This window comes from Cenococcum geophilum, assembly GCF_001692895.1.
Source record: "Cenococcum geophilum 1.58 unplaced genomic scaffold K441scaffold_32, whole genome shotgun sequence".
NCBI lineage: Eukaryota > Fungi > Ascomycota > Dothideomycetes > Gloniales > Gloniaceae > Cenococcum > Cenococcum geophilum.
Genome location: NW_027137590.1, coordinates 661,225 through 686,819, shown reverse-complemented (window position 1 = coordinate 686,819; position 25,595 = coordinate 661,225). Strand labels below are relative to the sequence as shown.

Below are 25,595 nucleotides of genomic sequence, written 5' to 3'. Positions count from 1 at the left end.
CTACCCAACAATGCCGATCCAGCTGATCTTCTGCGCCGCTTGTATCAGCAGGATGTGAAGCCTCTCATACGCGCGCGTTGCGAGCTATCTATGACGGAAGGAGGCAGTGTCCTTGCTGGTGGCGGGCGGGGCTCTCCAATGCTAACCGCCCAGTGACAGATACGCCTGTCGCTCGCGTGATCGTGTGCATGTGCATGAATGTGCTGGGCAAAAAACTGCATGGGACGCCGCGTGATGCTTGCCCTCCTAACGTGGCTGGCTGGCTAGTGTCAGAGATCATTCGCAGTCGTGCCACTGCCGCTGGTCCACCATGCGCCCAAAAGCTGCAACTTTCCAGTTTTGGTCCATGTGGTTCCCACCATAGCCCTATGGCTTGGAAGGCTGGATCGTTGATCCTTCACCGCTCTGTCGCTGAGTTCAAACGCCCCGGAAATAGTGAGGCAGCCGGAGCTGATGGCCCCTTAGCCCTGAACCAGCAGACCGAACGGCATCCCCGAAACATNCATGGCAATGCAACCATACCGCCAGGCATTCGTGGCCACCCAGGCGAAGCTCCGTGCGATGTCCGTTCGAATTCCGTTCAAATGAATGATGCCTAACATAGCCCCGCACGGCGTGGTCGCTCGGATCAGTGATCTCCAGCTGGTTTTCCGCTGAGTAGCCTGGCAGGTATGCCAGTTGTAATGCAGGCGGCTTCAGCTATTGGCAAACGCTGGAGCGGGTGGTCCAACTAATAACGCATCCCAGGCAAGAAAAGAGCGCGTGATTGAACTAAGTGGGCCAGCTAAAATGAGTGTAATGTAAGCTGGCTCAAGCTCCTGAGGGGGGCGATGCGGCACGCTTGTCCCTCCCTAGCTTGGTAAGGGATACAGGCAGAATCGAATGAGACGACGGTGCTGACGCGGCCGGTGAGTGGTGACTTCCCCCAACCCCCTTCCATGGGACGGCTGCGAATGAGCGTCATCTAAGGTGCGAGAGAAGAAGGGGCGTGAGAGAGAGAGAAAACAGGATTGTGAGGACGTGCACGCGCTCAGCAGGCAGAAGCAGCGCTGAAAGAGCTTGACAACAACTGAAGCCATCAGCACCAGAGAAGGGAATTGGGATAGGAGGCTATGGCCGTCCATGCATCGTCGTAGAAAGAAGAGTCGCCCATCGGAAAGGCCGAAATGCATTTATTGTTAGTCTAAGACACGAGGAATGAAGAGGAATGAGCGGGCTGTACTTGCGTACGCATGAGCGCTAACAGGACGGCAGAAATGCCTCAATGCGACCGTGCCAGGGACTAGCAGTAAGAATAGGGGCGGCGTAGCGTCATGAGGGAAGAAAGATGGAGGATGAGAGGAAAAGTAGCGAGGGAAAGGGCTTTTTATGGTTGAGGTCAAGGGCAGTCTTGCGGAGCTACGGTTAAAAATTAGGGCACCTTGCCCAGAAAGGAAGCCTCCATTTCCTGATACAGCGACACCACAACTCCATTTACCTAGAGATTAAAATATATTAATTAAAGCGTTAATAACTATCAGCAGGGCCTCTATAGAGCCATTTAAAGTTAAGATACGTAATTTAAAATATTTAGTTACTACTAAAGCGACGCCTATTAGCTCTTAAACGCTCTATAGAAGATTTATAGGTAATAGGGGTATATAGGGGGCTAAAGTTAGGAGTTCGTAGGACTTAGCAGGAGTTTGCAGGAGTTTTTCAGCGTCTGTGCATTACTCTATGTCGCCCGAATCTTCTGCGGAGCGTCGGATTTATGAGATAACCTTTTCGGAATGCATCCAATTCTTCTTCCGCATATTTCAGAGGCGTTATTCCAGCCGTATCCTAGTTCAACATTCAACATTCCAAGGCTCGAGATGTATTGAATATATTTTCGTCAAGTGAGCTGTGTAATGCACCGTAGTGCAGAATCGCCTTTCCATCTTTGTCATCTGCTGAGAGATCCAATCCTTCCTCTTTCAGCAGAGACGAAAACCTTAGATCGTCCTCTTACACTCAACCGATAATCTAATGTGCCATATCCCGCCTATTCGTTGACTCATGGTAGGGCCACCCTTTTATTCAGAAGGTACCCCACGAGCTCCAAATGAAGACCACTGCTTTTGCTAACGTTACAACATTCTTTACTCCGTGTATACGCTTCTGCAATTGCAATTTCATGTTCACTCGTTCAATACTGACCTGGCCGGATTTTGGCCTAAAGTCGGGGAAATTTGACAGGCGGTGCTTCTACAAAATACTGACTACGAAACGACGCGTACATCACTAGGCGCCGCACAGCAATTGAAGCGTATATGATTCAATTAATTTTGGATCTCTATGCAAAATGCCAGCTGCAATCGCTCTTTAGGGAATGCGGCGGCCGCATTAAAATACTGGTAGGTATTTTGTCGACTACTCCTAAAACACCAAAATTCTAAAGTGCGGAGGTGGCTTCGCTAACCACAGCACCTAAAGAGATCGTGTCATGTGCAACCGTCTCTGGCCTACGGACTTCAGCTCTTCAGCTTGCGCCGAAAAGAAAGATCTCTAGCTACTGTGCCAGGGTATGTCGAGCTGATTGGCTTTGATCCCTGGCCTTATGTTGATCAGACGAGTCATTTTACTACATCTAGCCCGTTCGGGATAACCACGACAGGCCCTTTCAGCCTGCCTCAATTCGGATGTCATATCCCTTCGCCGGTAAAATTCATCCCATGGTTATCGATAAGAACGAAGCCAATAGAACCAATCGGATCAAATTGAGATGTCCAATCATCATTTTGCCAGTGCACGGATCACCAGATGGTAGAACGCTACCAGGGGAAGGCGAACGCCCTAAAACCGAATAAATATTCTACCAGTTCTCCCTCTGGGTGTAAAAGATTTTGGTAGAAGCACGCAGATCCTGAAGACAGCGGCAGGCTGTCGAACGATGCATGGGGCATTCTTAGAGTCTAGACAATCCAATTAGCTCCTACACATTGCTTACAAGCCCTGGACGATTATACGATGTCGCAAACGAATTTCAAAGCTGGGAATCGCGCCGCGTGGTTTACTATAGTTAGTAGCATTTCGGTTTTGATTGGAAACAATTACCTGGTTTTGACAGATTTTACACGATTTCCTACTATTTCCAGGTTATTGTGTATATTTCAGGGCCATCTTGATCCGTTTCTTCTTATCATTAGTGGACACTAAAACTTGATAGACACTCCCACAAGGTGCCCTGCGTCTCCTCGTCGGGCTTGTCACACTTCTTTACTACCGCTTCTTCAATTTCAACACGCTCAAGCCCATTGAGGAGATAGCAAAGCATGTATCGCAGCAAAATAGCCTTCCTGTTGTTCTCACGTTGATTAACCGATGGCGGACTCGAAAAAGGAACGAACTAGAGTTTATTACCATCGCAGTAAATCTCAGAACAAGAATATTCGGACCCAAGTAGCTGATATCATGTGTAGTGCGTCGCCATTACTGCTATTATCACCGCATCATTCTCCTGGAGCATAGTCCCAGACGGGCATTGGATTGCCTCCGCTCTGTGGTTCGCCTCGCTCACACTCTCCATCTGCGGGATCTTTCTTTCGGCACAACAAATCCAGGTCCTCATCCTCCTCGACGAACTCCCAGAAGACCCGAGATCACCCCAGGCGCTCAAGGCGGTTCAGCGCTACCTCCCACAACTCCTTTTGCCGGCTCCGTCTCAGTCCTTTGACTCCGAAAGACCGCGCGATGAACAATTCTTAGGAAATTGGACGGTGCGGTGGAAGATGGTATTCACCTGGCAGTGCCCTATGATGTTTACTGCATATTCGTTCTTATGTTATCTAATTGGATTGACGGTTCTTGTGGGCACGCCTTTGCTCCGAAGAGAAACATGGGGACCTCAATCAAATGCAAGTCTCTCCATTCCTTCCACTCAAGACCAAAGATATCATTTCGCTAGATGAACTAACAGTTTTTGCTAGATTGCGGTTATTTACTTGGGTAGCTTCGTACTAGGGTGGGGAGTTTTTATCTACTGCTCGCTTTGGGGCTACCAACCTATTGATCTAGACGATGCACGTTGCGAGTTGAGTGGCAATGCAGAGGCTAGCGAGGTTTCCATAACGTCGCCAACGGTGCAACGCCCAAACAAGATGGAGATAGACTTTAATGGCTAATGAGGTGTGTTCCAACATGTAGTTAATGCATGTCTAGGGCAGGTAAGTTCATCAAGTGGGGAAAGAGTGTATGTTGACGGGTTGGAGGCAACCAAGTGACATCACCTCAGATGTACCCCGTTAGGAGAGTATCGCACTTCAATATAAGATATAACAACTGCTGCTCATATTCTCATCTCCATTGCTACACCTACACCACCCACACCACCCAATGCTCCTCCTATCTTAAATCCATTAAGTCGTGAAGAAAGAAGCTATGCTCTCTGTAGATACAATCTTCTAACCATGCAATCCTCTCATCAAACACACAAGAAGAATATAGTAGCGCACAGCAAGGCCGTGCAAGTCCAGATCCAGATCCACAAAAGGCGAGAGAAAGAAAGTAACGGGAGAGTCCAACACAGTGCCAACGCCAACCCAAGAGACCCAGAAAATGCACGACGCAACCCAATCAATGCGCAACGAACCCAAGCAGACCCAACGCGCCCCTTATCCACCCTGCCCTGTCCTGTCTCCCGGATACAAGCGCGCCTTCTTCCGAGTCCCTACACCTACTCGTCCCGATAGAATTTCTTAAACACCAGATGCAGAAACAGATTAACGTTCAACCGCAGCGCACCCTCTCCCTTCTCCTTCCCCGCCTCCCCGAACAGATTCATGAACTGATGGTTATCGAACTGCGCCTGCAGCAGCCCATCTAGCGGCACCTCGGCGCTCGCGCCGGGGATCATCATGCTGCCGATGCTGCCCTCGATCGTGAACACGCCGACCTGGTTGCTCGAGATGGTCAGGTCCAGCTTGTCCCACTGGCGCTCCGCGTAGCCGTGCCAGCTGACCAGCACGCCCTTCTCCGCCAGCGTGCGCGCCGAGTACTTGAAGCTGCCGAACTTGGGCACGCGTCCGGAGCGCTGCAGCTCGCGCTCGTGGTTATACTGCTTCGTGAAGGGTAGTAGGAAGCGCTTCTTGCCTTTCTTGTTCTGGAGCGTCACCATCGCTTGCTCGACATAGTCGTTGTAGGATTTGAGCTGCTGGTCGAGGAAGATTGCTTTTTCGTCCAGTGCGCTGAGCGTGGCGCGGACGCCTTCGAGTTCTTTGGCGCGTTGCACCCGCCGTCGGTGCTTGGTACGAATGTCGACGGCGATGGCGTTAAGGAGGTCTTGGTAGTGGTTGTGGCGGCTGATGCGGCCGGCGCTTTCGAGGGTGAGGATGTTCTCGAGTGCCTGGCGTTTTAGAGAAGGGTAGTCCATGTCGAGGAGGGTGGCTGAACTCATGTCGGTTGTGTAGGTGGAGGCTGCGGAGCTGCGGAGCTTGCTGGCGCGTTGGGTGTTGTGGACGGCCATTTCTTCGCGGACTAAGGCGTCCCAGCGATCCTCGTCTTCGGGGGTAATTGGGTGGACCATGATCTCCATGAGGTTGGAACCGCTTTGGATGCGAATTATGTAGAGTACGTAGCGCTTGGTTTCCATAAAGAGCGCTTTAACAGCGGCTTCGGGGTCTAATATCATATTAGTTTCTATAAAGGAGTTAGAGAAGAAAAGGCTTTAGCGACATACCTTCTTTGTCATGCAGCTTCGGATTGAGAGTCAAGGTGATCTCTGTGGAGCTCACATGTAACATCTCGTTTTCATTGTTTTTTGCGCTGCCAAGCTCGCGGATGACCTCTCGAAGTACGTCGTCTTGGGAAGGACAGAGAGTAGCAATGTCGGTGACTACAAGGTTATGGATGGCGAAGATATCTGCAAGCTTGATATATAGGGTGGGTTTCGTTCTAGCGTAAAGATCATTAAATTCATCAATGTCGAATTGAGTTTCCGCAGTGCGAACGTTGATAACTGTCAGGCATGTTAGTGTTCGTTATAGTAATGCTTGCGATTAAACTTACGATTGGCCCAGATTTCATGTAGCCGTTCAATGGCTTCAGTAACGTAGCTATTGAGCGGTTGAAGATAGACATTGTCTCCTCCAAATAGCCTACCGGCTGCGACTTGACTTAGGACTTTGGCAACTTCCCCCAAATTGCGGTTGTGGAGTGGAGACAGGCCACGGTCTACCACACCCCAATGCTGAGGCTGTAGCAAAGCCGGTTGGAGGTATGATTTCCAGATCCAGTGACCAACAATTTGGAGGAGATTATGGTCAGCCTCATAAGGGAATTTGGCGTGGAGGAGCTCGAAAGTCTGCTGCGCAATGAAGCGGACACCATAGGGCATCTTATGCAATACATCCTCAAGAGCAGAAAAGAATTGGTCCGAAATGTCGCGCAGGTCTTGGAGATGCCGAATAAATGTTTCTCGCGTCTCAGGATCCCGAATGGCTTCTTCGCGGGGTATGTCTGGTATTCTTCGACTTCGTTGACCAGTCCGCAGCTCTTCGTTGTTGATCGCTGATCGGTAAATCTGCATTGGATCACTCTCTAGGTCCAAGCCGTCGTTTTCCATGATATTTTCTTTGATCAAAGGGCCAAAGAGGGCCCTCAAGAATTTGCGATCCCGAGGAGAACGAACGTAGCTATTGAAAATCCTTGACCAGAAAAAGTTTCCACGAAGATACTCCTGCAGATTTACACATCCATCAACTTCTTCTTTTATGGATCTGGACATAAGCTTCAGAAGGTAATATTCCTCTCTCCGCTTCTGCGCGAGGCCGAAGAGGCCCATCATTAGTTTCTCGATGTGCTTGCAGTCCTTTTCCGCTAGACCTTGCTCTCTAATCCTCTTGAACAGACGTGCCAGATATTGTGACTGGGTCTGAAGAATGAAGAATAGTTCTTGGTAATGCTCAAGCTTCTTTCGGGAGTTTTTGTTCAGAGCCTTAAGGTCAAATGGGTCCTTGGAAGAAATATCTTTGCTGCCAAGCAGGGTTGCGACGTGGCCACCAAAATGTCTTTGATGCTTAACAACTTCATCCAGGGTAATCTTGTTCTTTACGAGAAGGGCAATTTTAATATCGAGTTGATCGATATATTGCTCAGCCATTTCGTTCTGACGTACGTGTTGAACGACGGTCTTCCGTAGGCGTTCAAACTCTATCTTGTATCAGCAATGCTATCATAAAATTGCGCACAAGGGTACTCTTACCAATCTCTTCATCAAAATCGAAATCACTATCGTTGAGTAAATGAACAAAGTTCTTGATCGTTCCGACCGGAGGATTCTTGCCGCTTGTCAAGCTCTTGTATGCTTCGCCTTGTTGCCTTCCGCGAACAAAGCTCTGAAGTTTGATGACCTTTTCCATATTCTGCTGATAGAACTTCCTCTTCTCCGTAAATCTTCTCCGGACGATCATTCTCCTTGCAAAAGCCTGTAACTCGACAATGGCATCCTCATGAACTTCAAGCTGTGCTAGAAGTGCGCCAACCTCCATCCTGAGGAGCATTCCTCTAGCCGCACTCTGTAGATCAACAACCTCCGGTTCGTGAGTATTGAGCTCACACAAGAGCTCATACGTCCGTTGACGCTCCGTGAAACCTCGACAGGCTGACTGGAGGTCAATGATTGTTGGAGTCTGTGCCTGCAACGCTTTGAGATCAGAGAAATATCTCTGGCGTGAGAGAAAGCCTCGCACTGAGGACTGCAACAGAGTAATGGAATTCTCTTGCTGATTTAATGCCTCCAGAGTTGCTGCAACTTCTTTGCGAAGCTGGGCGCCCCTTGATGCAGCTTGCAAGGTAATGATTTGGGACGACCCTGCCTGGAGCGCTTCCTTCACTTGCTGAAGGGAGTTTCTCAGAGCGTTGCCTCGAATTTGAGCCTGAAAGTCGGACCAATTGAGGTTCCTGCTTACCAACTTTTCTTCGATCTCTGCTTTTTGTCTTCTTGCAAGCAATCCTCTAGCAGAAGCCTGCAATAAAGTGATCATTGATTCATGTTGACGCAGGTTAGATTGATCCGTTCGCATTGATTGGCGTAGAAGCATTCCTCGTGCAGTAGCTTGAAGAAGAGCAATTCCGGATTCAGATTCTTTCATTTCGGCGTATTGTTGGTCGATCTTCCGTCGCATTAAGGCACCTCGAATTAGGGCCTGTAGGTGTTGAACGCTGGCTTCTGCTTCTCTTGTTTGCTCGTATTGATCTCCGGCTTGCATTCTCTTCAACGCTCCTCGGATCGCAGCTTGGAACTTTCGGATACCGTTCTCTTGTCGATGAATTTTTGACTTTATATACTGCACTTCTGCTCTAGCTTTTCGTGCTCGGAAGAGGTTCTGGACAATCACAACATCCTTTTCTTTGTCTCTCCAGAACTCTTCTTCTCCCCGTAATCTTGATCGTACAAGAAATCCTCTCACGGCACTTTGAAGATTGACTGCGAAACGCCTCATATCCATCCGGTATTGGATAATTTGTCTAGCCCAGTCACCTCTTATCCCGGACTGTAAATCAACGATGCTGTCTTCCACGTCCCAAAGCTGTTGCATCATGTTTCCAAGGCGAATTCTAACTAATGCCCCTCGAATCTGGGCCTGTAGATCAAGTACCGTAGCCTCATTTTCAGAAAGTTCTCGGTGGATGCGATCTTCTTCAGATTCTTCAGGCTCCGGCTCAGGTTCCGCACCAAAGTTTGCTCCCATTCCGGAAAAGTTAGGCATGCTAATACCAGCCTTATCCAATCCTTTCTGCATTGCCTCGAGTTCGTGGTCCTCGAATTGAAGCTGGCCAACAAGATTTCCAATGCGAAAATCGACAATGCCTTTTCGGAAAAGAAGCCATGACAATGCGTGTATACAGTAGATGACCTTAGGAATGTTCTTTTTCTCATAGAGATCCACAAGCTCGAATCGGAATAGCTCTGGTAATTCAGCCTCGGCCAGGAACCGGAAAAACAGCGCAATGTTGTCAGAGTGTCGAAATTGAAGTTTTGGATGCCGGAATATTCGGACTGGTCTCTCTGGGTTTATGGCCTGTACAATCTCTGCTAAGGTTACACCATCTCGGAGTGCTTCTTCCATTTGTACAATCGGGGGAATTTGTTTGTTGATAATGTCTTCTATCCACTCTTTTGCTTCACCAATATGACAAAGATATTCGTACGCTTGTAAAAACTGGCGTTGCTGGTCCATCCAGTTCCTGTTTCCCCATCCCGCGGACGATGGCGATTTCTTCCCTCGACTTGACATTGTGCGTTGTAGTCTCCTGCGCCCATGTAACCCGACAACTTCTTGCTCTGGAGATGCGATCGTGAAGTCATCTCCCGAAACATTTTCTGCGAACTTTGATAACGTCCTCAAATGTCCAGTGGAAGATTTGCCAAACATCTGCAAGTCCGGCCTCTCGAGATGAGAAGGGTTTCCGCCATGGCGTGCAGATCTATCGTGGGTAGGAGCGCGAATCGAATCCGATCGAGAAATAGCCATGGAAAGCGGGCGAGATTTCGGAGGAGGCGATACAGAGCCATCGTATTGAGAGTATCTGACAGGTTCGACGCTATGTGACCGGCTATGCGATGGGCTATTCGATGGAGACGGACTATGCGACCGGTATTCGCTCTTTTCAGAAGCAATTGGAGGGCTTGCCGGCGCCTGAGGAAGCGGTCTTAATGATTGTCGCATGCTTTTGTAGGTACCAGAAGGATTGGCATCTTCAGACCCGAAGTAGCTTTCCGTGCGTGGATGTGATAACCCGGTGGCTTCACTCAGGCCACGCTTATGCCCAACGGCCGGATATTGGTAGTTGCTGGATCCATTTGACGATACCGTGCTTGTACGGCTCGGCGGATAGGGATTTGATAAGTTGGAGTATGCCGAAGAGTTAGAGGAGACATTTGACGCGTGACGTAGAGGACTTGGTGAAGTAGCTAGATGGCCCAGCTTCGTGCGAGGAGTGTATTGGTAGGTCATGGCCATCACAAGTGTGTGAGGTTTTCGTCAAATATCAGCTGCCGTGACATACGTCGTACGGAATCGATGGGAGCTAGGGAGGAATTATGTGAATGAGGCTCAAGAGGCCGATATTAGGGCCGTGATGTTAAATGAAAAGGATCCGCGTCAAATTCGCAGTATCGAATTGATCAGAAGTTTTCCAAAAATTCCGAAATAGGGTGCTGCGATGCTAGCGCTGCAGATAATCGAAGAGATGAGGAATGCGAATTGTGAAGATTGAAAGCGCCGTCGAAAACACGAAGATTGAGCAGTCCCCGCCTCGGTTGTAGAGATGCGTTTCCTTCGTTTGTTGTGGGTTTCTTCGTCGCTGGGCAACAAAGCCGATTAGCGCCGAAAAATGACAGGGGAGGCGCGCTACCGCACAAAACTTTCGCGGGGCCATACTTGAAATCTTTTTCTCTTCTTTTCTCTTGGGAAAAGACTCTTCTTCTCCCCGTCGGCAAGTTTCCTACAAAGAACTGTCGTCTGTTTCTTTAAGTCTACCCTTCTTCGCTTCTTCGTATTCTGCGAGAAGCCCTCTCTCTATAGTCCATAATGGCTATCCTTAACGGAGACNCCATGGCGGACTCTAACACCAAAGTCCTGGATTACGCCGCTGCTCTGGATGTGCTTAAGAATGAATACCCTGAGCGCGATGGCATCGATATCAAGACTCTCACAGATTCGCGCGCCAATGGGGGCCTCACTTACAACGATTTCCTTGTTCTGCCGGGCTACATCGGTATATCATTCGGGCGCAGCTGGAATACCGGTGTAGCTCAAGCTAACATTATTCTGTACAGGCTTTCCTGCTTCTGATGTTACCCTCGATACGCCGGTTACCAAGCGAATTACTCTTAAGACTCCCTTCTTGTCCTCCCCTATGGACACCGTGACCGAACATTCCATGGCTATACATATTGCTTTACTAGGTGGATTAGGTGTAATCCACCATAATTGCTCCGCGGATGAGCAGGCAGAGATGGTGCGCAAGGTGAAGCGTTTCGAGAACGGCTTCATCCTTGACCCAGTGGTTATTTCGCCAAAAACAACTGTTGGAGAAGCCAAGGCACTGAAGGAGACGTGGGGATTTGGAGGCTTCCCAGTTACAGGTAAGAAACCACCGGTCTTATATTCTTCTCAAACCCTTTTGCGGGTGAAATTTTGTGATGACTAAATTCATGCCCTTTTATAACTTTCGTTCATCCGTAGCGACATCGTCGTGCTGTGGAACTTAAGGAGATTTCTGTCTGAAAAACATATTTCGAGTCTCAGTTGCATAACCACTTTGCTGTAAACGTTTGCTGACCCGTCAAATAACAGAGAATGGCACTCTAAGATCTAAACTAGTTGGCATAATCACCCCTCGAGATATCCAGTTCCACGGTGAACTCGATGACCCTGTTACAGCTGTTATGTCCACCGACCTGGTGACTGCTCGTCAAGGTATAACTCTCAGGGAGGCCAACGATCTTCTTAGCAGGTCTAAGAAGGGTAAACTGCCAATTATTGATGATCAGGGCAATCTCGTCGCGCTACTCTCTCGCTCGGATCTTATGAAGAATCTTTATTATCCACTTGCCTCCAAATTGCCACACTCTAAGCAACTTATTTCGGCAGCCGCGATTGGTACCCGTCCTGAAGACAAGGACAGACTACAGAAACTAGTTGATGCTGGCTTGGATATTGTAATCCTTGACAGCAGCCAAGGAAATAGCATCTACCAAATTGAGATGATCAAGTACATTAAGGAGAAGTATCCTGGTCTCGATGTTATTGGTGGCAACGTTGTCACACGCGAGCAAGCTGCCTCTCTTATTGCTGCTGGCGTGGACGGACTGCGTATAGGTATGGGAAGCGGCAGTGCTTGCATAACTCAAGAAGTTATGGCTGTCGGCCGGCCTCAAGCTGCGTCGGTCTACAACGTCACGCAGTTTGCCAAGCGTTTCGGAGTGCCTTGCATTGCTGATGGCGGTATCCAAAACGTTGGTCACATTGTCAAGGGTCTTGCGCTGGGTGCAACAACGGTGATGATGGGTGGTCTCCTTGCTGGAACCACCGAGTCTCCAGGCCAGTACTTTGTCAGCCATGAGGGTCAGCTCGTCAAGGCATATCGTGGTATGGGCAGTATTGATGCCATGGAAGACAAGAAAGCTAGCGCTGGAAGCAAGAACGCAAAGTCCAGCAATGCTGGAACTGCGCGGTATTTCTCCGAGGGCGACCGCCTCCTCGTAGCTCAAGGTGTGTCCGGATCTGTGCTTGACCGAGGATCCATCACGAAATTTGTTCCGTATCTCATGGCTGGCGTTCAGCATTCACTCCAGGATATCGGCGTGAAGAGTCTTAATGAGCTTAGACAAGGTGTTGCTGATGGTACCGTTAGATTTGAGCTGAGAACTGTCAGTGCACAGGCTGAAGGTAATGTCCATGGCCTGCACAGCTTCGACAAGAAGCTCTATTCTTAAAATTTTATATTTGCCTACTAGATTGGCGTTGCTGGTGGTATTGGGAATTGACTTTGATGTCCTGGATGAGATTTGAAGAAATGCACTTAGACGGTTATGATACCAACTTCACCCACTGTGAGAAAATTATTCTGTAGTATTCATAAACTATTGACAATGCTCGATGCTCCTTGACTCATGCAATATGCCGTCAGATGGGCGATGTCTTCCAACCTTGGCACGTTTAATCCCCCGCGTCGGACCTTCAACATCAACATGGCCACCTCCAAACAATTCAAATACCGTAAGTCGGCTGACTATGCTGGTGCTCCGCCTTTCCCAGACCCTCCTCCAGACCAGCATTACTTGTCATGAACTATCCAACGCTTGCAAACTGCTATCCATTCAATTGAAGCCATTCAAAACCTCTTTACCACCTAAGCGACAGCTCTCTACAGCCTCTCGCCGAACCGTAGCATCTCCTACTAGGAGTTCTAAATATTGTCAAAATAAAGCATACTACACTCGGCACAGAGCTATGAGTCGCGCTAGTGACCACACACCGCTCAAGAACCCTCCCAAGGTGACTCCGTCTCCACGACCAAGCTCTAGGTACGTCCGCTTCCCCCAAACAAAAGCTCTCCGATACATGCTGATAGACGCCAGCGTCCTCCTGATATCGCCGACAAACCAGATCCTGCTACTCCACCGCGTGCGGACATCCTCATCCTTCCCCTCCGCACATGTCTTCCCCGGCGGCACCCTCTCCGCCAAGCACGACGGCGAGATCCCCGCGCCGGACTCGCCGCTGCGACATGAGGACGGTGAGGCGTACCGGCTAGCCGCGATCCGGGAGACCTTTGAGGAGAGCGGGATTCTGCTGGCGAAGAACAAGAAGACGGGAAGGCTACTAACGGAGCTGGGGGACAAGGAGCGGGAGGAGGGCAGGAAAGCAGTGCATGGCGGGAAGGTTAAGTTTACAGAGTGGCTAGCAGAGAAGGGAGGGGTAGCAGACACAGGTGCGCACGCCCATGCCCGAACATTGTTCTCGAGGCGACCTCCCAATTGCAGCCAGCTTGCTCCCCGCGTGCTAACACCTCCCAGACGCCCTCATCCCCTTCACGCGCTGGATCACACCCCCCAACGTCCCAAAACGCTTTACTACGCAAATGTACCTCTACTTCTTGCCCCTCCCCACCACTAGCTCCAGCTCCAGCTCCAGCTCCAGACCCAGCGCCAGCTCCCTCTCCGCCGAAACCGACGAAGTCGTCATCCCAACCCCGACCCCCGACGGCGGCCTCGAACACACCGCCGCGCGCTTCCTCCCCGCAGCCAAATGGCTCTCCCTCGCGCGCTCGAACCGCATAATCCTCTTCCCGCCCCAGTTCTTCCTCCTCTCGCTGCTATCCCCCCACCTCGGCACGACGCTCACCTCCGCCACATGCCCGATCCCGCCGCGCGCCGCGCTGGCCGCCGAGCGCGAAGCGCTGGAGGAGTTCCTCGCGGCGCCGAGCGCGGTGGGTGGGACGCCCGAGCCGAGCTGGGCGGACGCCTGTATTAGCCCTGTTGTGTTAGGTCCGGGGCAGTATGGGGATGGGAAGGGGACGATGACGGTGCTGAGGCTGGATCAGGCGGGGGAGGAGGCGGGGATGGTGGGGCGGGAGAGGAGGGGCGTTAGGGAGTGGGTTGTTATGACGAGGTTTCAGAAGGAGGGGCCGCGGGATGTGGATGTTAAGAGGGCCGGGGAGGTGTTCGGGGAGGGGTGGGAGAGGGGGAAGTTGTAGTTATAGGGTTGGGTTGAGGAGGGGAGGGTAGCGAAGGGATAGAGAGGATAGAGCATGCGGGAGATCTGCGCTGCCGCTATTGGAAGGTTAGTGGCGTGGGCTTTGTGAATTTTACGCTGGGTTATAGTAGATCTATCGCAGACTTGGAGAGTAGATGGATACCCGATTCCGTAGACTGCATTTGGCAAATTTATTCGATGCATACATATATTTTGATATATACAGCGTTTCCATCATATACAACCAACGCCCGCTTTTGCCATCCTTCCCTCTTCCCGCTATGCCCCCTATATCCACCATCATATCTCGCAACTAAACCACATATATAAAAATAGATAGCTACCCAAATGCAATCTCGATCCACAGAAAACGGAAGGACACAGTCTTTGCGAAAAGGTATACTGCACGCACACAACAATCCAAAAAGCACGCGCAATGCACGTTCCAAGAACGCCTTGCAATGACCAGCGCTGGACGATGCAAACTCCAACACCGCAAACAAACCTCCTCTCCCTCCCCATTTCCCACTTTATGCGCAACCGAACCGCATCACTCTAATCCCTGCCCAATGCCCCATAGCTCCCATTGGCCATAACGCCGGGCATGAGGACCTCGCGTGCGCCCTCGGCCTCCTCCTCGATGTTCTCGCGATGGATACTGTGGCTCTTGCGCCAGACGTACGTGACGAGCGCGACGCCGATGACGAGGGCCAGGCCGAGCAGGAGCAGGTTGGCCGGGACCGGGTTGCTGGCGAAGAGGCGGTGCGTCATGGCGTCGAGAGCAGACTGCGAGAAGTTGAACAGGCCGGCCAGGCAGATGATCAGGCCGTAGACTTTGCCGAAGGTGGCGAAGCCGAAGACTTTGGCGGCGTAGTCGCTGCGGAGTGGGGTTAGTTGGTTGTTTTTGGGGTGTGAGGGAGGAGACAAGAGCAGAGGAGGGCTTACGAAACGGTGGTGTAGTAGAGTGGGCGGTAGATGACGAATAGACACACGTTCGTGTACGCGGCCCAGGTTTGCGGTATCACGCCCAAGATGCCAATCATAGTGGCGACGGTAACCAGGAGTGCGAGGCAGAAGGGCGTGCTAGTGTGATCCAGGATCATGCCGATGAAGGGGACGGAAATGACGCCGCCGAGCGGGAGCGCGACGTCAAAGAAGTTGTTGATCTGGACGGCCTTCGTGTAATCGCCGAGCAGGTATTCGTACTGCGGCCGGATCGTGGCGACGAAGTAGTTGATGCGTGTCATCTGCACTACGGTGAAGAGGGTGATCAGGATGAACCACGGGCTCTTGATCTGCTCGAGCGCGGTGTGACCATGAAGAGCACCCCAGACACCTGAAACATTTTTCTTCTTTTCTTCCTTCTTTGTCTGCTCGGACGCGTCTTTGCTCCCTAGCAGCGACGTGATTTCGCTGATGATGCTCTCGCGATGTACGCGGCGCGTCTCACGTAATTGTCGGACCAGTTCTGGGTCGTCGATGTCGGAGTCGGACTCATGTTCGTCAAGTGCTTCGTCTTCGGCCTGTGTGACGAGCTCTCCAACAGTTTTGTAGGAGGCTGAGGGCATGACTAAGAGCTGGACTATTAGGGTGAAGACTGGGACGACGAGATAAACTAGAAAGAACTTTTTGGGCCAGAAGGTCCGGCCACTGGCCTCATAGATTAATCTATAGAAGAGGAATATAGCACTAGATGTATCGAATGCACCAGTGAGAAGTGCCAGAATCAATCCTGAGTATTGAGGGAAGGTATTGCTGAGCTGGAAGGAGGATATGAATATGAAGGGACCTCCCAGGGCTAGGAATAGGTAGCCTGAGATGTAGCCATCGAAAGGGAGCTGCCACGCGAAAGCGAAGAAGAGGCAGCCGATGGCAATGAAGAAAGAGCCGATTATACCGCTCACACGTGGCCCATAATAGTCGAGGATTGTACCCACAGGGAGCGCGACGACGTTAGTAGAGACGGCGGCGACGGTGAACATGAAATTGAGCCTATGCAAAGCGTTGTGTCAGCCATTGTCCTGCATTACTCGACGCATTGAAGGCACTGACCGTATCTCCTGCTCATAACATACTCGTACATTCTTATCTAGCTCCTTCTGCGTACAGTATTTGCGGTAAACCTGTTCTTTTATAAGGACGGGCTTAATGGCGGCATAGCCGAAGACGATTCCAGCGGCGAAGAGACAGTATATCACTGCGAAGAACACCTGCACTGTTTTTTCATCAGCATGCGGACACGGTGGTGAAGATCACTAAACACTCACATAACCTCTTCGACTTGGATACCTCGAAGGCACCCACAGGCTCCTCGTGCGCAGCGGGTGGCACCCAGCTCCCAACAGGGTTGAAACTGAGCTTTCTCTGCCTGCCGCTGGGACTCTGCTCTCTGCTCCACGGCTCGTACTCCTCCATGGCGCTCAAACGCTCGACTAGCGACATGATGGCAGGCGACCCCGCAGATGTTATAACAGCTTACCGGCTACAGCGTAAGACCAGCCGTGGAATGTGACTTTAGTGTGTCCTGGCCAAATGGTAGCGAATGGCAGAAGAGGCTTTTCGGACGACGAATGCTCTAGCAATTGACGAGGGGAAGGGGGCAAATGACGAATGCAGAGGAGACAATTGAGGGACACCAATGGGAGAAGTAGAGGGGAGTTGAAGCCTGGGTGGATATATACATGACCTTTGTTTGTGGGCGGGGACAGAGGGCTGGGCCTCACGGGCCCTTCACTGCGAAAGCCGCAGGGTTGGTATCGATCCTACCGCCCTCGTGATAACCAACGGGGCTTCGAGTCATGAAGCTTAGGGAGCTTGGGCCACCGCCAATCGTTTTTTTCTCTTTCTTTTTTCCTCACTCCGCACGTTCGCGTCAGCACGACGTGCAGCTAGCACGGTAAATCATTAAAAAGCACGCAACCTTTTTTTCTTTCTAGTTTTTCGATGATTCACAGAATTTTCATTAGATTAGAGACAGTCAATGTCCGCGCAACAAAATCCAAAATCCCTGTAATGACCGACTAAAACCAGTACCCAAAACCCAAAACTCCTCCAGATGCTTTTATCTGCTATTGTGGTCGCGTGCCCTTGACTGGCCGCTCCTTTTCTCTATCTTGTCTGTGTAGGTTGGCGGTTCCTTGATCCTCCAATTCGCCTAATTTAAACCTCGACGGACTTGGGAGCACCGGCCTTCTTGTTCTTGTAGAACAAGGTTGGGAGCAGAATGCAGGAGGTGGTGAAGAGAATGCTGTGATACAGTTAGCAATTGCAGAGCGGAGCCGAGGAAGACTTTAGGTTAGACCTACCAAAGAGCAATGCTCAAACCCCAGACAGCCTTGGTCTCAAAGCAGTTCGCTTTGGTAGCACCAGCCCAGTTGCCCAGGCCCAACTTCGAGCCCATCGTGTTCAAGTTCTGAGAAATAGACATAGTGAAGGCATAAGCTGAAGCCGCATCGGCTTCCTTGGAAGCAGCGCCAATCATGTAGCAGTTGAGAAAAGACAGAGGCTTGCCAACGGTAACCGCGACTACAATAAAGGCGATGAGGAGGAGAGAATCAACGCCAGACATGACAAAAAGACCAAGATTTGCTTCAGACCAATAAAAGGCGATGCTGACAAGACAATAGAGAGTGGCAATGCAGGTCTATCAGAATTATTAGTATATTGAAGCTGAAAGTCCAGAAGATGCAAACATACCACACTAAGTGTGCCAACAAATTCTTTAGGAGGCTCGATGCCCGTTGAAACAATTTCAGAAACGAAGTTGGCCGTCATGCCAACGATTGTAATCATGGAAATAACTTGCATGATTCGCACAATGAGGAAGGTCTGGCTGAGGGGAGCAGCTCCATAGGCTGGGATAGGCATAGTGAAAGGTTTTGAAAGTTGACGGTTAAAAAATGTGTGGTAAAGGGATGGAGTTGAGACGATTGATAGTCAGAGGACTGCTTAAGTTGCAATGAACGGATCGTGATCTGCCGGCAGATATAGAGAATGTAAACACTGGCAAAAGACTTTTGAAAGAATAAGATCTGACTATAAGGAAGGACGGAAGGAAATTCGTCAAGAGATGGTTTGATGAGCTAGTTGTTGTAGTTGTTGATAATGAAAGACATGAGCCGTCTTAGGCAACTTAAATATCTAGATAGCTGCTCAACAGATCAAACGACAATCACAATACTCAACGATTTCTATTATTGTTAGCATCAATGCTCGTTTCATGGTATCTCGAGCAGTCGCTGGGCTTGCCAATCAGAGTCGTTTATTGCCATGGTCGAAAAATATCCGATCTAGGCGAGAGTTTGATCGCAAGGACACAGACGTGACTGGGCGGCTACAGTATGACGAAACGCTTGGCCAAGTGGTAACAGCAGATCTTGAGGAGCCACTCAGATGCTAAGCATCTCAGGCGGCTCAAAATGCTGGCAAGCCGCATTGACCAGCTTGTTGTTCGCTGGGTAAGAGTTGTCGAGAGTTCTCGACATTTGAAGATCCGGATGTTTCGTCGACCTCCGCGATCCACTACACCCCTTGCGCCGAACATCGCGCGCGGGAGCTATCCTTAGAAAATCGTGAGGCTCCATAGGAAACTCTAGCCTAGTGCGTGTGTTGGTTTTTTCCATTGTCGAACGAAGACTTGTTGCTGAAGAAACACGCATGAAGAAGAGAGCAGGCTGGCACAGCAAACCCACAGCTGCTCAGTGCTGCTAATCGTTGGGGGCTAACTGACTCAAACAAGCTGAGAATTAGTTCGTTCGCAACGAGCAAAGTCAGATTTGGCACGCTTCAGATGCTTTCGAGAAGTGAGAAGAATGTTTGGAAGGCATCTTGGCTGTTTGCAAGGCATCTTGGCTATTTGCAAGGTGTCCCGCCTCACATGCTCCCTCTCACCGGACGTCGTAGGACCCCGTTTAGGAAAGTCCATGCGATCTCGACATTAACGGCTTAAAGCCGTCAAAGCTTCGCGCATCGAGCTTCCCCGCCGGAGTAGGATGGGGGACGCTTGAAAATCCTCAATGGAATTTTCACTCCTTTCTACAGCTCTCCCAACTCTTAGACCTTCAGTTCAACAATAATGGGCGTCTTAGACTATCGACAGCACCGTCGCGACTGGTATGTATTACTATTCTCGTGCACATGATCATACTAATCGCTTCACAGCCAGCGCAAGCAGGCAGAGCGAGCATCGAAGATTGCCACCCTGCCTCGAGCCTACCTCTATCCTCTTTCACCGCAAGAACGCACAATACTCGGGAAGCCTATCCAAGAGCTGGTCCAAGATGTCCACAAGCAGATCACCAAGCCCGTTGATATTCTCAGAGCATATGGCAAGGTGGCTATCGAGGCACAAAACAAGACAAATTGTGTGACAGAAATTCTGTTTCCTGAAGCAGAGGAATGGGCAGAGAAAGAGATCAATCTCAAAGGTCCGCTTGCTGGTATACCTGTCTCGTTGAAAGACTCAATAGCGGTCAAGGGATTTGATACGAGCGTTGGGTACTCTTGCAATACTGGGAAGCCATGGGCTGATGATGGAGCTATGGTGAAAATCCTGAAGGATGCCGGTGGGTCACGCATCATTACACTCAATGAGAGTGCTCTAATGTCCTTCAGGCGCTGTGCCCTTCGTCAAGACAAATCTACCAACAACACTACTCTCCTTTGAATCTACCAACGATGTATGGGGCCGCTGCACAAATCCGCATAACAACAAATATTCTCCAGGAGGGTCAACTGGAGGAGAGGCAGCTCTGCTTGCTTTTGGAGGGAGTCGTATTGGCATTGGATCTGATGTTGCTGGGTCTGTCCGAGCTCCCGCGCATTTCTCTGGCTGCTACTCGCTACGCTGCTCGACTGGAAGATGGCCTAAGATGGGGATGAACACTAGCATGCCAGGGCAGGAGGGAATTCCTAGCGTATTTAGCCCAATGGCGAGGACCCTAAATGACTTGACATATTTCACTCGAAGCTTGATCGGGATGAAACCCTGGAAGTACGACCACACTGTGCATCCATTGGAGTGGAGGGATAATGTGGAGACGGAATACAAAGAGAGGAAGAAGTTCAGAGTAGGCGTTATGAGGACTGACGGTGTCGTTACACCCTCACCGGCCTGCGCCCGCGCCCTTGAACAAGTTTCCTCTGCCCTCTCCTCCGAAGGTCACGAAGTGTTCGACATCACACCCCCATCTCCCTACGAGGCACTTGTCATCGCTTCTCAGCTTCTCAACGCAGACGGCTGCCGCATGTTCAGCTCCTTCTTCCGCACAGGCGAATGGAATGACCCGGGCGCCGCTCAAATGAAATTCTACATGGAACTCCCACGTCCTATCAAGTACCTATACTACCTTTGGGTCAAGTATGTGAGGGGGGACGATATCTGGGCCGGGTTGCTGAGGAACTGGCATGAGAAGAGTGCGTTCGAGAACTGGCAGCTTGTGAGTAAGCGAGAGGCCTTCAAAGCTAAATGGCATGCGTGGTGGCAGGAGGAGGCGAAGATGGATTTCATGATTACAGTGCCAAATGCGACGCCCGCATTGCCGCATGATGGGATGAAAGATGCTGTCAGCAGCTGTGGTTATACGTTTCTGTTCAATCTGGTAAGTGGTTGAATTCTTTGATCAGACCTCGTGACTGACCACGCAGCTTGACTACACTTGTGGCATCATCCCCGTTACGCATGTCGACAAGGTTCTAGATCAGCTCCCGGCATCATTCAATTTCAAGAAACTAAACGGCGTAGCCAAGGGTGCTTATATGCATTACGACGCGACAAAGATGGAAGGCCTGCCTGTTGCAGTTCAAGTCGTTGGTCAGCGGTTAGAGGAAGAAAAAGTGCTTGCCGTCATGGAGAGAATCGAAGATGCTCTAGAAAAAAATGGAGGCAAGTATCAATTGATGGAGGTCGAATAGACATTGGACATCACACAGCATATGCAAGATCGAATGGACATCGGACATCACACAACATATGCAAGATCGATAGACATCGGACATCACACAACATATGTAAGATCGAAAAGACATCAGACATCACACAACATATGCAAGATCGAATAGGCGTTTCACATGACACATGAGATAAGTTCCTCGAGCTGATACATTCTAATCTATCAAGACCGAAGGTGTTCCTAGATATTATCAAGGAAGATTCTATGCATGTACATACTAATACCCACAAACTTAGTCCAAGACTTCATGACCCTTGATTTGGAATTGCGCGCTTTTTGTTCATTCCTAGTATGCGATCAAAGGTACTACTATTTCCCAGAAATAAGCTTGGATGTTGGCGCTACCTGGTGGCAGTGTCATGTTTCCTGGGAACAGACGTTGTGTTAAGGTGTACCAACAACATGTTTGATAGCGTCTGTCGGGAGACAACCATTTTCGTGTGATGCTGTCACATTGCGTCTCATTTAAATGTCAGACAAACGTCTCGTGAGCATGAAGGGGTATGGCCGTTCAGCAAACTCGAGACTTTTGTTACTCTAGAACATTTAGAACGATTTGCTAGAGCGCTCAGCCAAGACATACCTTTTATCAGCGGTTGATAATGCATCTATGTTGACCTATTTCTCACGTGTGAACTTTCGACTCTATTTTTTACCATATATCGATCGATATCAACGTCAACAGCAAGAGAAAAACAAATTGCAGCTAGGTACATTCATCGTGCACCTCTCACCATAATCTCCTAACTTTACTAAACAACTCCAATCAAACGACTCTTCTCTCACCTATTATATGCACGCAGCTCTGCCCAGCAAATGAGACCCTTCCCAAACCTTTCCAATAAACGCACCACCACCCAAAATGATCACAAAGACGGTGCCACTACATGGACCGCGACATCAAAAGAAAAGCCACAAGTATTTGGAAGCCTTGCACTAATCCGCAGAAGCGTCGCTGGCCTAGGCCCTGCCCAGAACCCTAGCGCAGCGACGCGTCGATCGATGCCGTCATACTGAGATCTTAGCCTCCACCGCGGACATGATGGAAGAAGAGGAGCACGAGGGGGGGTGACAAGACAGAATGAGGTGTATAAGAAGTCCGAGGGAGCTACAGTCAGTGGATATCCATTCACAAGTTGTCAATTGCTAATTAAACCCTATCAAGCGGACTCTAGATTTGCGATTTGAGCACCTTGAAGGCCACAGAAGATATGACGACGTATCAGGGCAAGTGCTACTGCGGGCAGACGGGGTGAGAGGCGAAGCTGGAGAAGGATCAGGCGAGCCATATTCTTTGGTAGGCGCTGCGGTCCCGTTCCTCTATTTGGCGAATACGGTTCCTGTGGCAGGAGTCCGAGAATGGGCGTGCAAGGGAAGCTGATGCGGTGCAGTCATTGCAATGTCTGCAAGGCCCTTTCGGGCTCAGCGTACATGATGAATCAGATTATCCCGAAGGCGAATTTCAAGCTCACCAAGGGTGATGAGGCCCTGAAGAGCTTCACGTACTATGGCGAGTCGGGTGAGTGGCCTCGTTCACCTGGTTCATCCATCCCTCATGCTTCCTGGCCCTACATCCGCCCGTCCCTCGTCCAACCATCTCGTGATTTTGGAACTTTACTGGATGCTGATGTGCTGGCTAGGTAAACCCGTCTACTGCTACTACTGCCCCAACTGCACCACGCACCGCGCATCCGTATCATCATCAGACTGTTCTAGGAGATGATAAGATTACCCTCCGTACGGGCTTGCCGAATAAGGGACATGAGTTCCCGGTTGTGGCAGAGATCTTTGGGAAGGATGAGGGGGGTGGGAGGAGGTTGCGCAGACTTTTGAGACACTGCCACCATCGTAGAGCATGAATTGGTGAGTTCGTTTTGGCGGTTTTAGAGCGAGCGAATACTTAGTTAGCGAGGTGCAATGAATTGAGGCTATAGAGGGTTTGGTGCAGTGATACCAAATGCCGTCTGAAATTTCGTAGTTTAGGAAGTTTTTATTTAGTGATAGCAGACGCTATGGATGGTTCATTGAATCAAGGGAAAACAAGTGGATTAAACGAATTTTTGGCATAACAATTAGAGAATCACGTTTGATGTGCCCCAAAGCTCAATGAAGCCACAGCAATATGAGGAGCGTATCATTGATATAGAGGATATACTATTTAGTTTGGAGCCTAAATTCTGCGTAGGTGTTGGAATGCTATCATGAAATATAAAATAAACAACAACTTTTTATTCAGAGAGAGGAGAAAATTTGCGCAGGAAATGAGAAGGACATTCATATCCTCCAGGATCTACAGAAGTTAGCACATTATCCATAAAGTATCCATAATGCAGAATGATCTTACTCTTGTCCAAGTACAACTGATGGTACGTCTCGGCATCATACCACTCCCCAGCTGGAATTATCTCCGTTGTGAGGTTCTTCTTCCACCATTCCTTCTCTACCTTCTCAGTTATGTCTTTGGCGATGCGCTCCTGCTCCTCGTTATGGAAGAAAATGGCGCTACGGTATTGGGTTCCAGTATCAGGGCCTTGGCGGTTGAGGGTTGTCGGGTCGTGCATCTTGTAGAAGAATTCTAGGAGCTGGCGGTAGGTGACTTTCTCGGGATCGTAAATTACTTGGAGAGCCTCGGCATCTAAACCATTCAATTAATTAGTAACTGTTCCCACTTTCAGGCATGTGATTTTTCAAGTACTCACGTCCTGTCCGCCCGCTACATACGGACCGATAGCTAGGGTTCTTATTGTCGCCACCAATGTATCCAACCCTCGCATCTAGCAAGCCTTTGTTGTCAAATGCCTTTCGGTACATATGCTCAACACCCCAGAAGCAACCCGCAGCAACCGTAGCCTTTTCGGCGCCGGCGGGTAATGCTGCTGGTGGAGGAACTTGAGAGCTCATTATGCCGGAGGAGAATGGACGTATCAAGCGGGAGATAAATTGCATAGAGCTGTAGGCTGTCACGAGGAGAATAAAAATCGCGAGAAGTCTCACTTTGAACAGTGTTTAAGGAAACAATTGAAACTTAAGAATGTGAGTGATTGTAGTGGTTGAGAAAGAAGCGCATTCGATAGCCCTTATATCCACATTTGCAATTCCAGATGTTGTAGGCGAGATCGCGAATCGTCTGCGTCAGCGGGGTATTTGAAGCCACCGAGGCACAGCTTGCGCCACAGATTGTTTCCAAATCTCCCAACTAGGAAAATACCTTCTTTCATCACAACCCAGATCCTCTCCTCACTAAGCGTCATGATTCATCATACAGCACCGCTTGCTTATGGAAGCCAAGCTGAATCACCTCTTCATCCAGCTTCTCAGTAACAGGTCAGCTAGCTGGCTGCGCTCGACGTATCCTATCGTGCTCCCACTCGGCTTGAACTCATCAGAATTCTGTTTCCTGCCTCGGATGCGCAAATTACTTGTCGTTCGCAGCAGCATGTCTCTCCTCTTACAATTTCGTCTCTTTAGAAGAATAATGCTTGGCTGTTGAATGCTGTTCGACGCGTCCTGTAGGTCGACCGCCAACAAGAAGGCGAAAGGTCCGGGTGCGTTCGCAATTGAGGACGGTCATGCGGATAGCTTTTTCCATCCATCTCTCTTCCCACACCATTCCTCCTGCTTTTCATATTGGAGCCTTGGTTTTACACCAGCCTCAGGATTTCGTAACGTCGTGTGAAAGCTTCAAATCGTAGAAATCATCCGAGCCGCTTCTCGGCGCGCTTACTTGCATCAAGCCCCATCAGATAATCAACACAATCAATTCGCAATATATATCTCCTCGCTGAAAGTCGCCTGCCAGGTTATACCATATATTGATCGGCAGAGGCCAGGCCTAGATACACCTCGGAGAGTGTTGCCAAAAGCTCCGCTAGTGCCGGCCAAGGCGCTAAAACTTCGGCTACGTATATATGTATGTATATATGTATATTCTATTATAGCCATGCACTATTTAGGGTATAGGCCGTTACAGAGCGCTAACTAAATACTTCCTACTATTAATATGCTTGCTCTAGTTTAGAAGCCAACTATAAAAACTATATATCTATTACCTAATACTATGCTTAACCAAGGAAAAAATAAAGGAAAGTAATATGTTACTATTAAAGAAAGTTAGAGTTTAGAGGTAAGCCTAAGTAAGTAGTTTTCGATGCCTTATATCTATAGGGCTATTTTAGCGTTATACGCTTCTTAATTAGTAACGTACCAATAGAGGCATATATAGAGGAGGCTTGCGGTATATTCGGTTAAATAATTAAAGGAGGAATTCTTAAGAGTCTTTACTTATTAATATTGGCTTTTATACTCTCTATATTTTATACACTTAGGTATAAATATCCAGTCTCCTTTATAAATTTAATTATAGCTTTAACTACGCTAATATCTAGCTTCCAGCGCTTAATTAAGCCGTTAATATTCCTACCTT

At 49.4% G+C, this 25,595-nt stretch overlaps 10 protein-coding genes across 10 annotated transcripts; 6 read left to right on the top strand and 4 right to left on the bottom strand.

Moving 5' to 3' along the window:
- On the top strand, positions 1–725 carry K441DRAFT_181544 (uncharacterized protein). Its single transcript, XM_067640378.1, has one exon. It carries the CDS (start codon positions 189–191, stop codon positions 597–599), a length of 411 nt encoding a protein of 136 aa, XP_067501923.1. The 5' UTR covers positions 1–188; the 3' UTR covers positions 600–725.
- A 2,093-nt stretch (positions 726–2,818) lies between these two features.
- On the top strand, positions 2,819–4,445 carry K441DRAFT_181536 (uncharacterized protein). Its single transcript, XM_067640377.1, has 5 exons — positions 2,819–3,039; positions 3,188–3,388; positions 3,441–3,875; positions 3,948–4,184; positions 4,239–4,445. The coding sequence occupies exons 1-4, from the start codon at positions 2,989–2,991 to the stop codon at positions 4,140–4,142; spliced, it is 882 nt and encodes a 293-aa protein (XP_067501922.1). The 5' UTR covers positions 2,819–2,988; the 3' UTR covers positions 4,143–4,184; positions 4,239–4,445.
- Positions 4,293–10,292, bottom strand: K441DRAFT_640001 (ras GTPase activating protein-like protein). Its single transcript, XM_067646602.1, has 4 exons — positions 7,220–10,292; positions 6,025–7,167; positions 5,696–5,974; positions 4,293–5,637 (listed from the first exon to the last, which is right to left on the bottom strand). The coding sequence occupies exons 1-4, from the start codon at positions 9,978–9,980 to the stop codon at positions 4,694–4,696; spliced, it is 5,127 nt and encodes a 1,708-aa protein (XP_067501921.1). The 5' UTR covers positions 9,981–10,292; the 3' UTR covers positions 4,293–4,693.
- Positions 10,293–10,395: 103 nt separating this feature from the next.
- K441DRAFT_181518 (inosine-5'-monophosphate dehydrogenase-like protein) lies at positions 10,396–12,634 on the top strand. Its single transcript, XM_067640376.1, has 3 exons — positions 10,396–10,737; positions 10,799–11,107; positions 11,319–12,634. The coding sequence occupies exons 1-3, from the start codon at positions 10,551–10,553 to the stop codon at positions 12,458–12,460; spliced, it is 1,638 nt and encodes a 545-aa protein (XP_067501920.1). The 5' UTR covers positions 10,396–10,550; the 3' UTR covers positions 12,461–12,634.
- An 89-nt stretch (positions 12,635–12,723) lies between these two features.
- On the top strand, positions 12,724–14,301 carry K441DRAFT_663047 (uncharacterized protein). Its single transcript, XM_067649139.1, has 3 exons — positions 12,724–13,051; positions 13,106–13,458; positions 13,544–14,301. Exons 1-3 carry the CDS (start codon positions 12,978–12,980, stop codon positions 14,221–14,223), a joined length of 1,107 nt encoding a protein of 368 aa, XP_067501919.1. The 5' UTR covers positions 12,724–12,977; the 3' UTR covers positions 14,224–14,301.
- Positions 14,302–14,777: 476 nt separating this feature from the next.
- Positions 14,778–16,664, bottom strand: K441DRAFT_688356 (MFS general substrate transporter; the record flags this gene model as incomplete). The annotated part of the gene is made up of 4 exons (XM_067652178.1): positions 14,778–15,099; positions 15,168–16,214; positions 16,275–16,437; positions 16,490–16,664. 4 exons carry the CDS (start codon positions 16,662–16,664, stop codon positions 14,778–14,780), a joined length of 1,707 nt encoding a protein of 568 aa, XP_067501918.1.
- A 649-nt stretch (positions 16,665–17,313) lies between these two features.
- Positions 17,314–18,349, bottom strand: K441DRAFT_181460 (uncharacterized protein). Its single transcript, XM_067640375.1, has 3 exons — positions 17,919–18,349; positions 17,528–17,865; positions 17,314–17,469 (listed from the first exon to the last, which is right to left on the bottom strand). Exons 1-3 carry the CDS (start codon positions 18,087–18,089, stop codon positions 17,382–17,384), a joined length of 597 nt encoding a protein of 198 aa, XP_067501917.1. The 5' UTR covers positions 18,090–18,349; the 3' UTR covers positions 17,314–17,381.
- Positions 18,350–19,296: 947 nt separating this feature from the next.
- K441DRAFT_688354 (amidase signature enzyme) lies at positions 19,297–21,134 on the top strand (the record flags this gene model as incomplete). The annotated part of the gene is made up of 4 exons (XM_067652177.1): positions 19,297–19,334; positions 19,383–19,786; positions 19,836–20,821; positions 20,868–21,134. 4 exons carry the CDS (start codon positions 19,297–19,299, stop codon positions 21,132–21,134), a joined length of 1,695 nt encoding a protein of 564 aa, XP_067501916.1.
- Positions 21,135–22,383: 1,249 nt separating this feature from the next.
- On the top strand, positions 22,384–23,216 carry K441DRAFT_726804 (uncharacterized protein). Its single transcript, XM_067654151.1, has 3 exons — positions 22,384–22,469; positions 22,564–22,691; positions 22,813–23,216. The coding sequence occupies exons 2-3, from the start codon at positions 22,680–22,682 to the stop codon at positions 23,029–23,031; spliced, it is 231 nt and encodes a 76-aa protein (XP_067501915.1). The 5' UTR covers positions 22,384–22,469; positions 22,564–22,679; the 3' UTR covers positions 23,032–23,216.
- K441DRAFT_639990 (PMSR-domain-containing protein) lies at positions 23,115–24,422 on the bottom strand. The gene is made up of 3 exons (XM_067646601.1): positions 23,872–24,422; positions 23,517–23,807; positions 23,115–23,462 (listed from the first exon to the last, which is right to left on the bottom strand). Exons 1-3 carry the CDS (start codon positions 24,116–24,118, stop codon positions 23,401–23,403), a joined length of 600 nt encoding a protein of 199 aa, XP_067501914.1. The 5' UTR covers positions 24,119–24,422; the 3' UTR covers positions 23,115–23,400.
- Between the last annotated feature and the right edge of the window lie 1,173 nt (positions 24,423–25,595).

Coding starts and splice junctions, on each gene's coding strand:
- K441DRAFT_640001 (XM_067646602.1), bottom strand. CDS start 9,980: ATGGCCATGACCTACCAATACACTCCTCGCACGAAGCTGGGCCATCTA. Junction 5,975..6,024: donor ACATGAAATCTGGGCCAATC/GTAAGTTTAATC, acceptor CATGCCTGACAG/TTATCAACGTTCGCACTGCG. Junction 5,638..5,695: donor GAAGCTGCATGACAAAGAAG/GTATGTCGCTAA, acceptor ATATGATATTAG/ACCCCGAAGCCGCTGTTAAA.
- K441DRAFT_181460 (XM_067640375.1), bottom strand. CDS start 18,089: ATGCCTATCCCAGCCTATGGAGCTGCTCCCCTCAGCCAGACCTTCCTC. Junction 17,866..17,918: donor TTGTTGGCACACTTAGTGTG/GTATGTTTGCAT, acceptor TAATTCTGATAG/ACCTGCATTGCCACTCTCTA. Junction 17,470..17,527: donor GGTTTGAGCATTGCTCTTTG/GTAGGTCTAACC, acceptor ACTGTATCACAG/CATTCTCTTCACCACCTCCT.
- K441DRAFT_663047 (XM_067649139.1), top strand. CDS start 12,978: ATGAGTCGCGCTAGTGACCACACACCGCTCAAGAACCCTCCCAAGGTG. Junction 13,052..13,105: donor TCTCCACGACCAAGCTCTAG/GTACGTCCGCTT, acceptor GATAGACGCCAG/CGTCCTCCTGATATCGCCGA. Junction 13,459..13,543: donor GGGAGGGGTAGCAGACACAG/GTGCGCACGCCC, acceptor AACACCTCCCAG/ACGCCCTCATCCCCTTCACG.
- K441DRAFT_639990 (XM_067646601.1), bottom strand. CDS start 24,118: ATGCAATTTATCTCCCGCTTGATACGTCCATTCTCCTCCGGCATAATG. Junction 23,808..23,871: donor ATGTAGCGGGCGGACAGGAC/GTGAGTACTTGA, acceptor TGAATGGTTTAG/ATGCCGAGGCTCTCCAAGTA. Junction 23,463..23,516: donor TCAGTTGTACTTGGACAAGA/GTAAGATCATTC, acceptor TAACTTCTGTAG/ATCCTGGAGGATATGAATGT.
- K441DRAFT_181536 (XM_067640377.1), top strand. CDS start 2,989: ATGTCGCAAACGAATTTCAAAGCTGGGAATCGCGCCGCGTGGTTTACT. Junction 3,389..3,440: donor TAGAGTTTATTACCATCGCA/GTAAATCTCAGA, acceptor TATCATGTGTAG/TGCGTCGCCATTACTGCTAT. Junction 3,876..3,947: donor CATGGGGACCTCAATCAAAT/GCAAGTCTCTCC, acceptor AGTTTTTGCTAG/ATTGCGGTTATTTACTTGGG.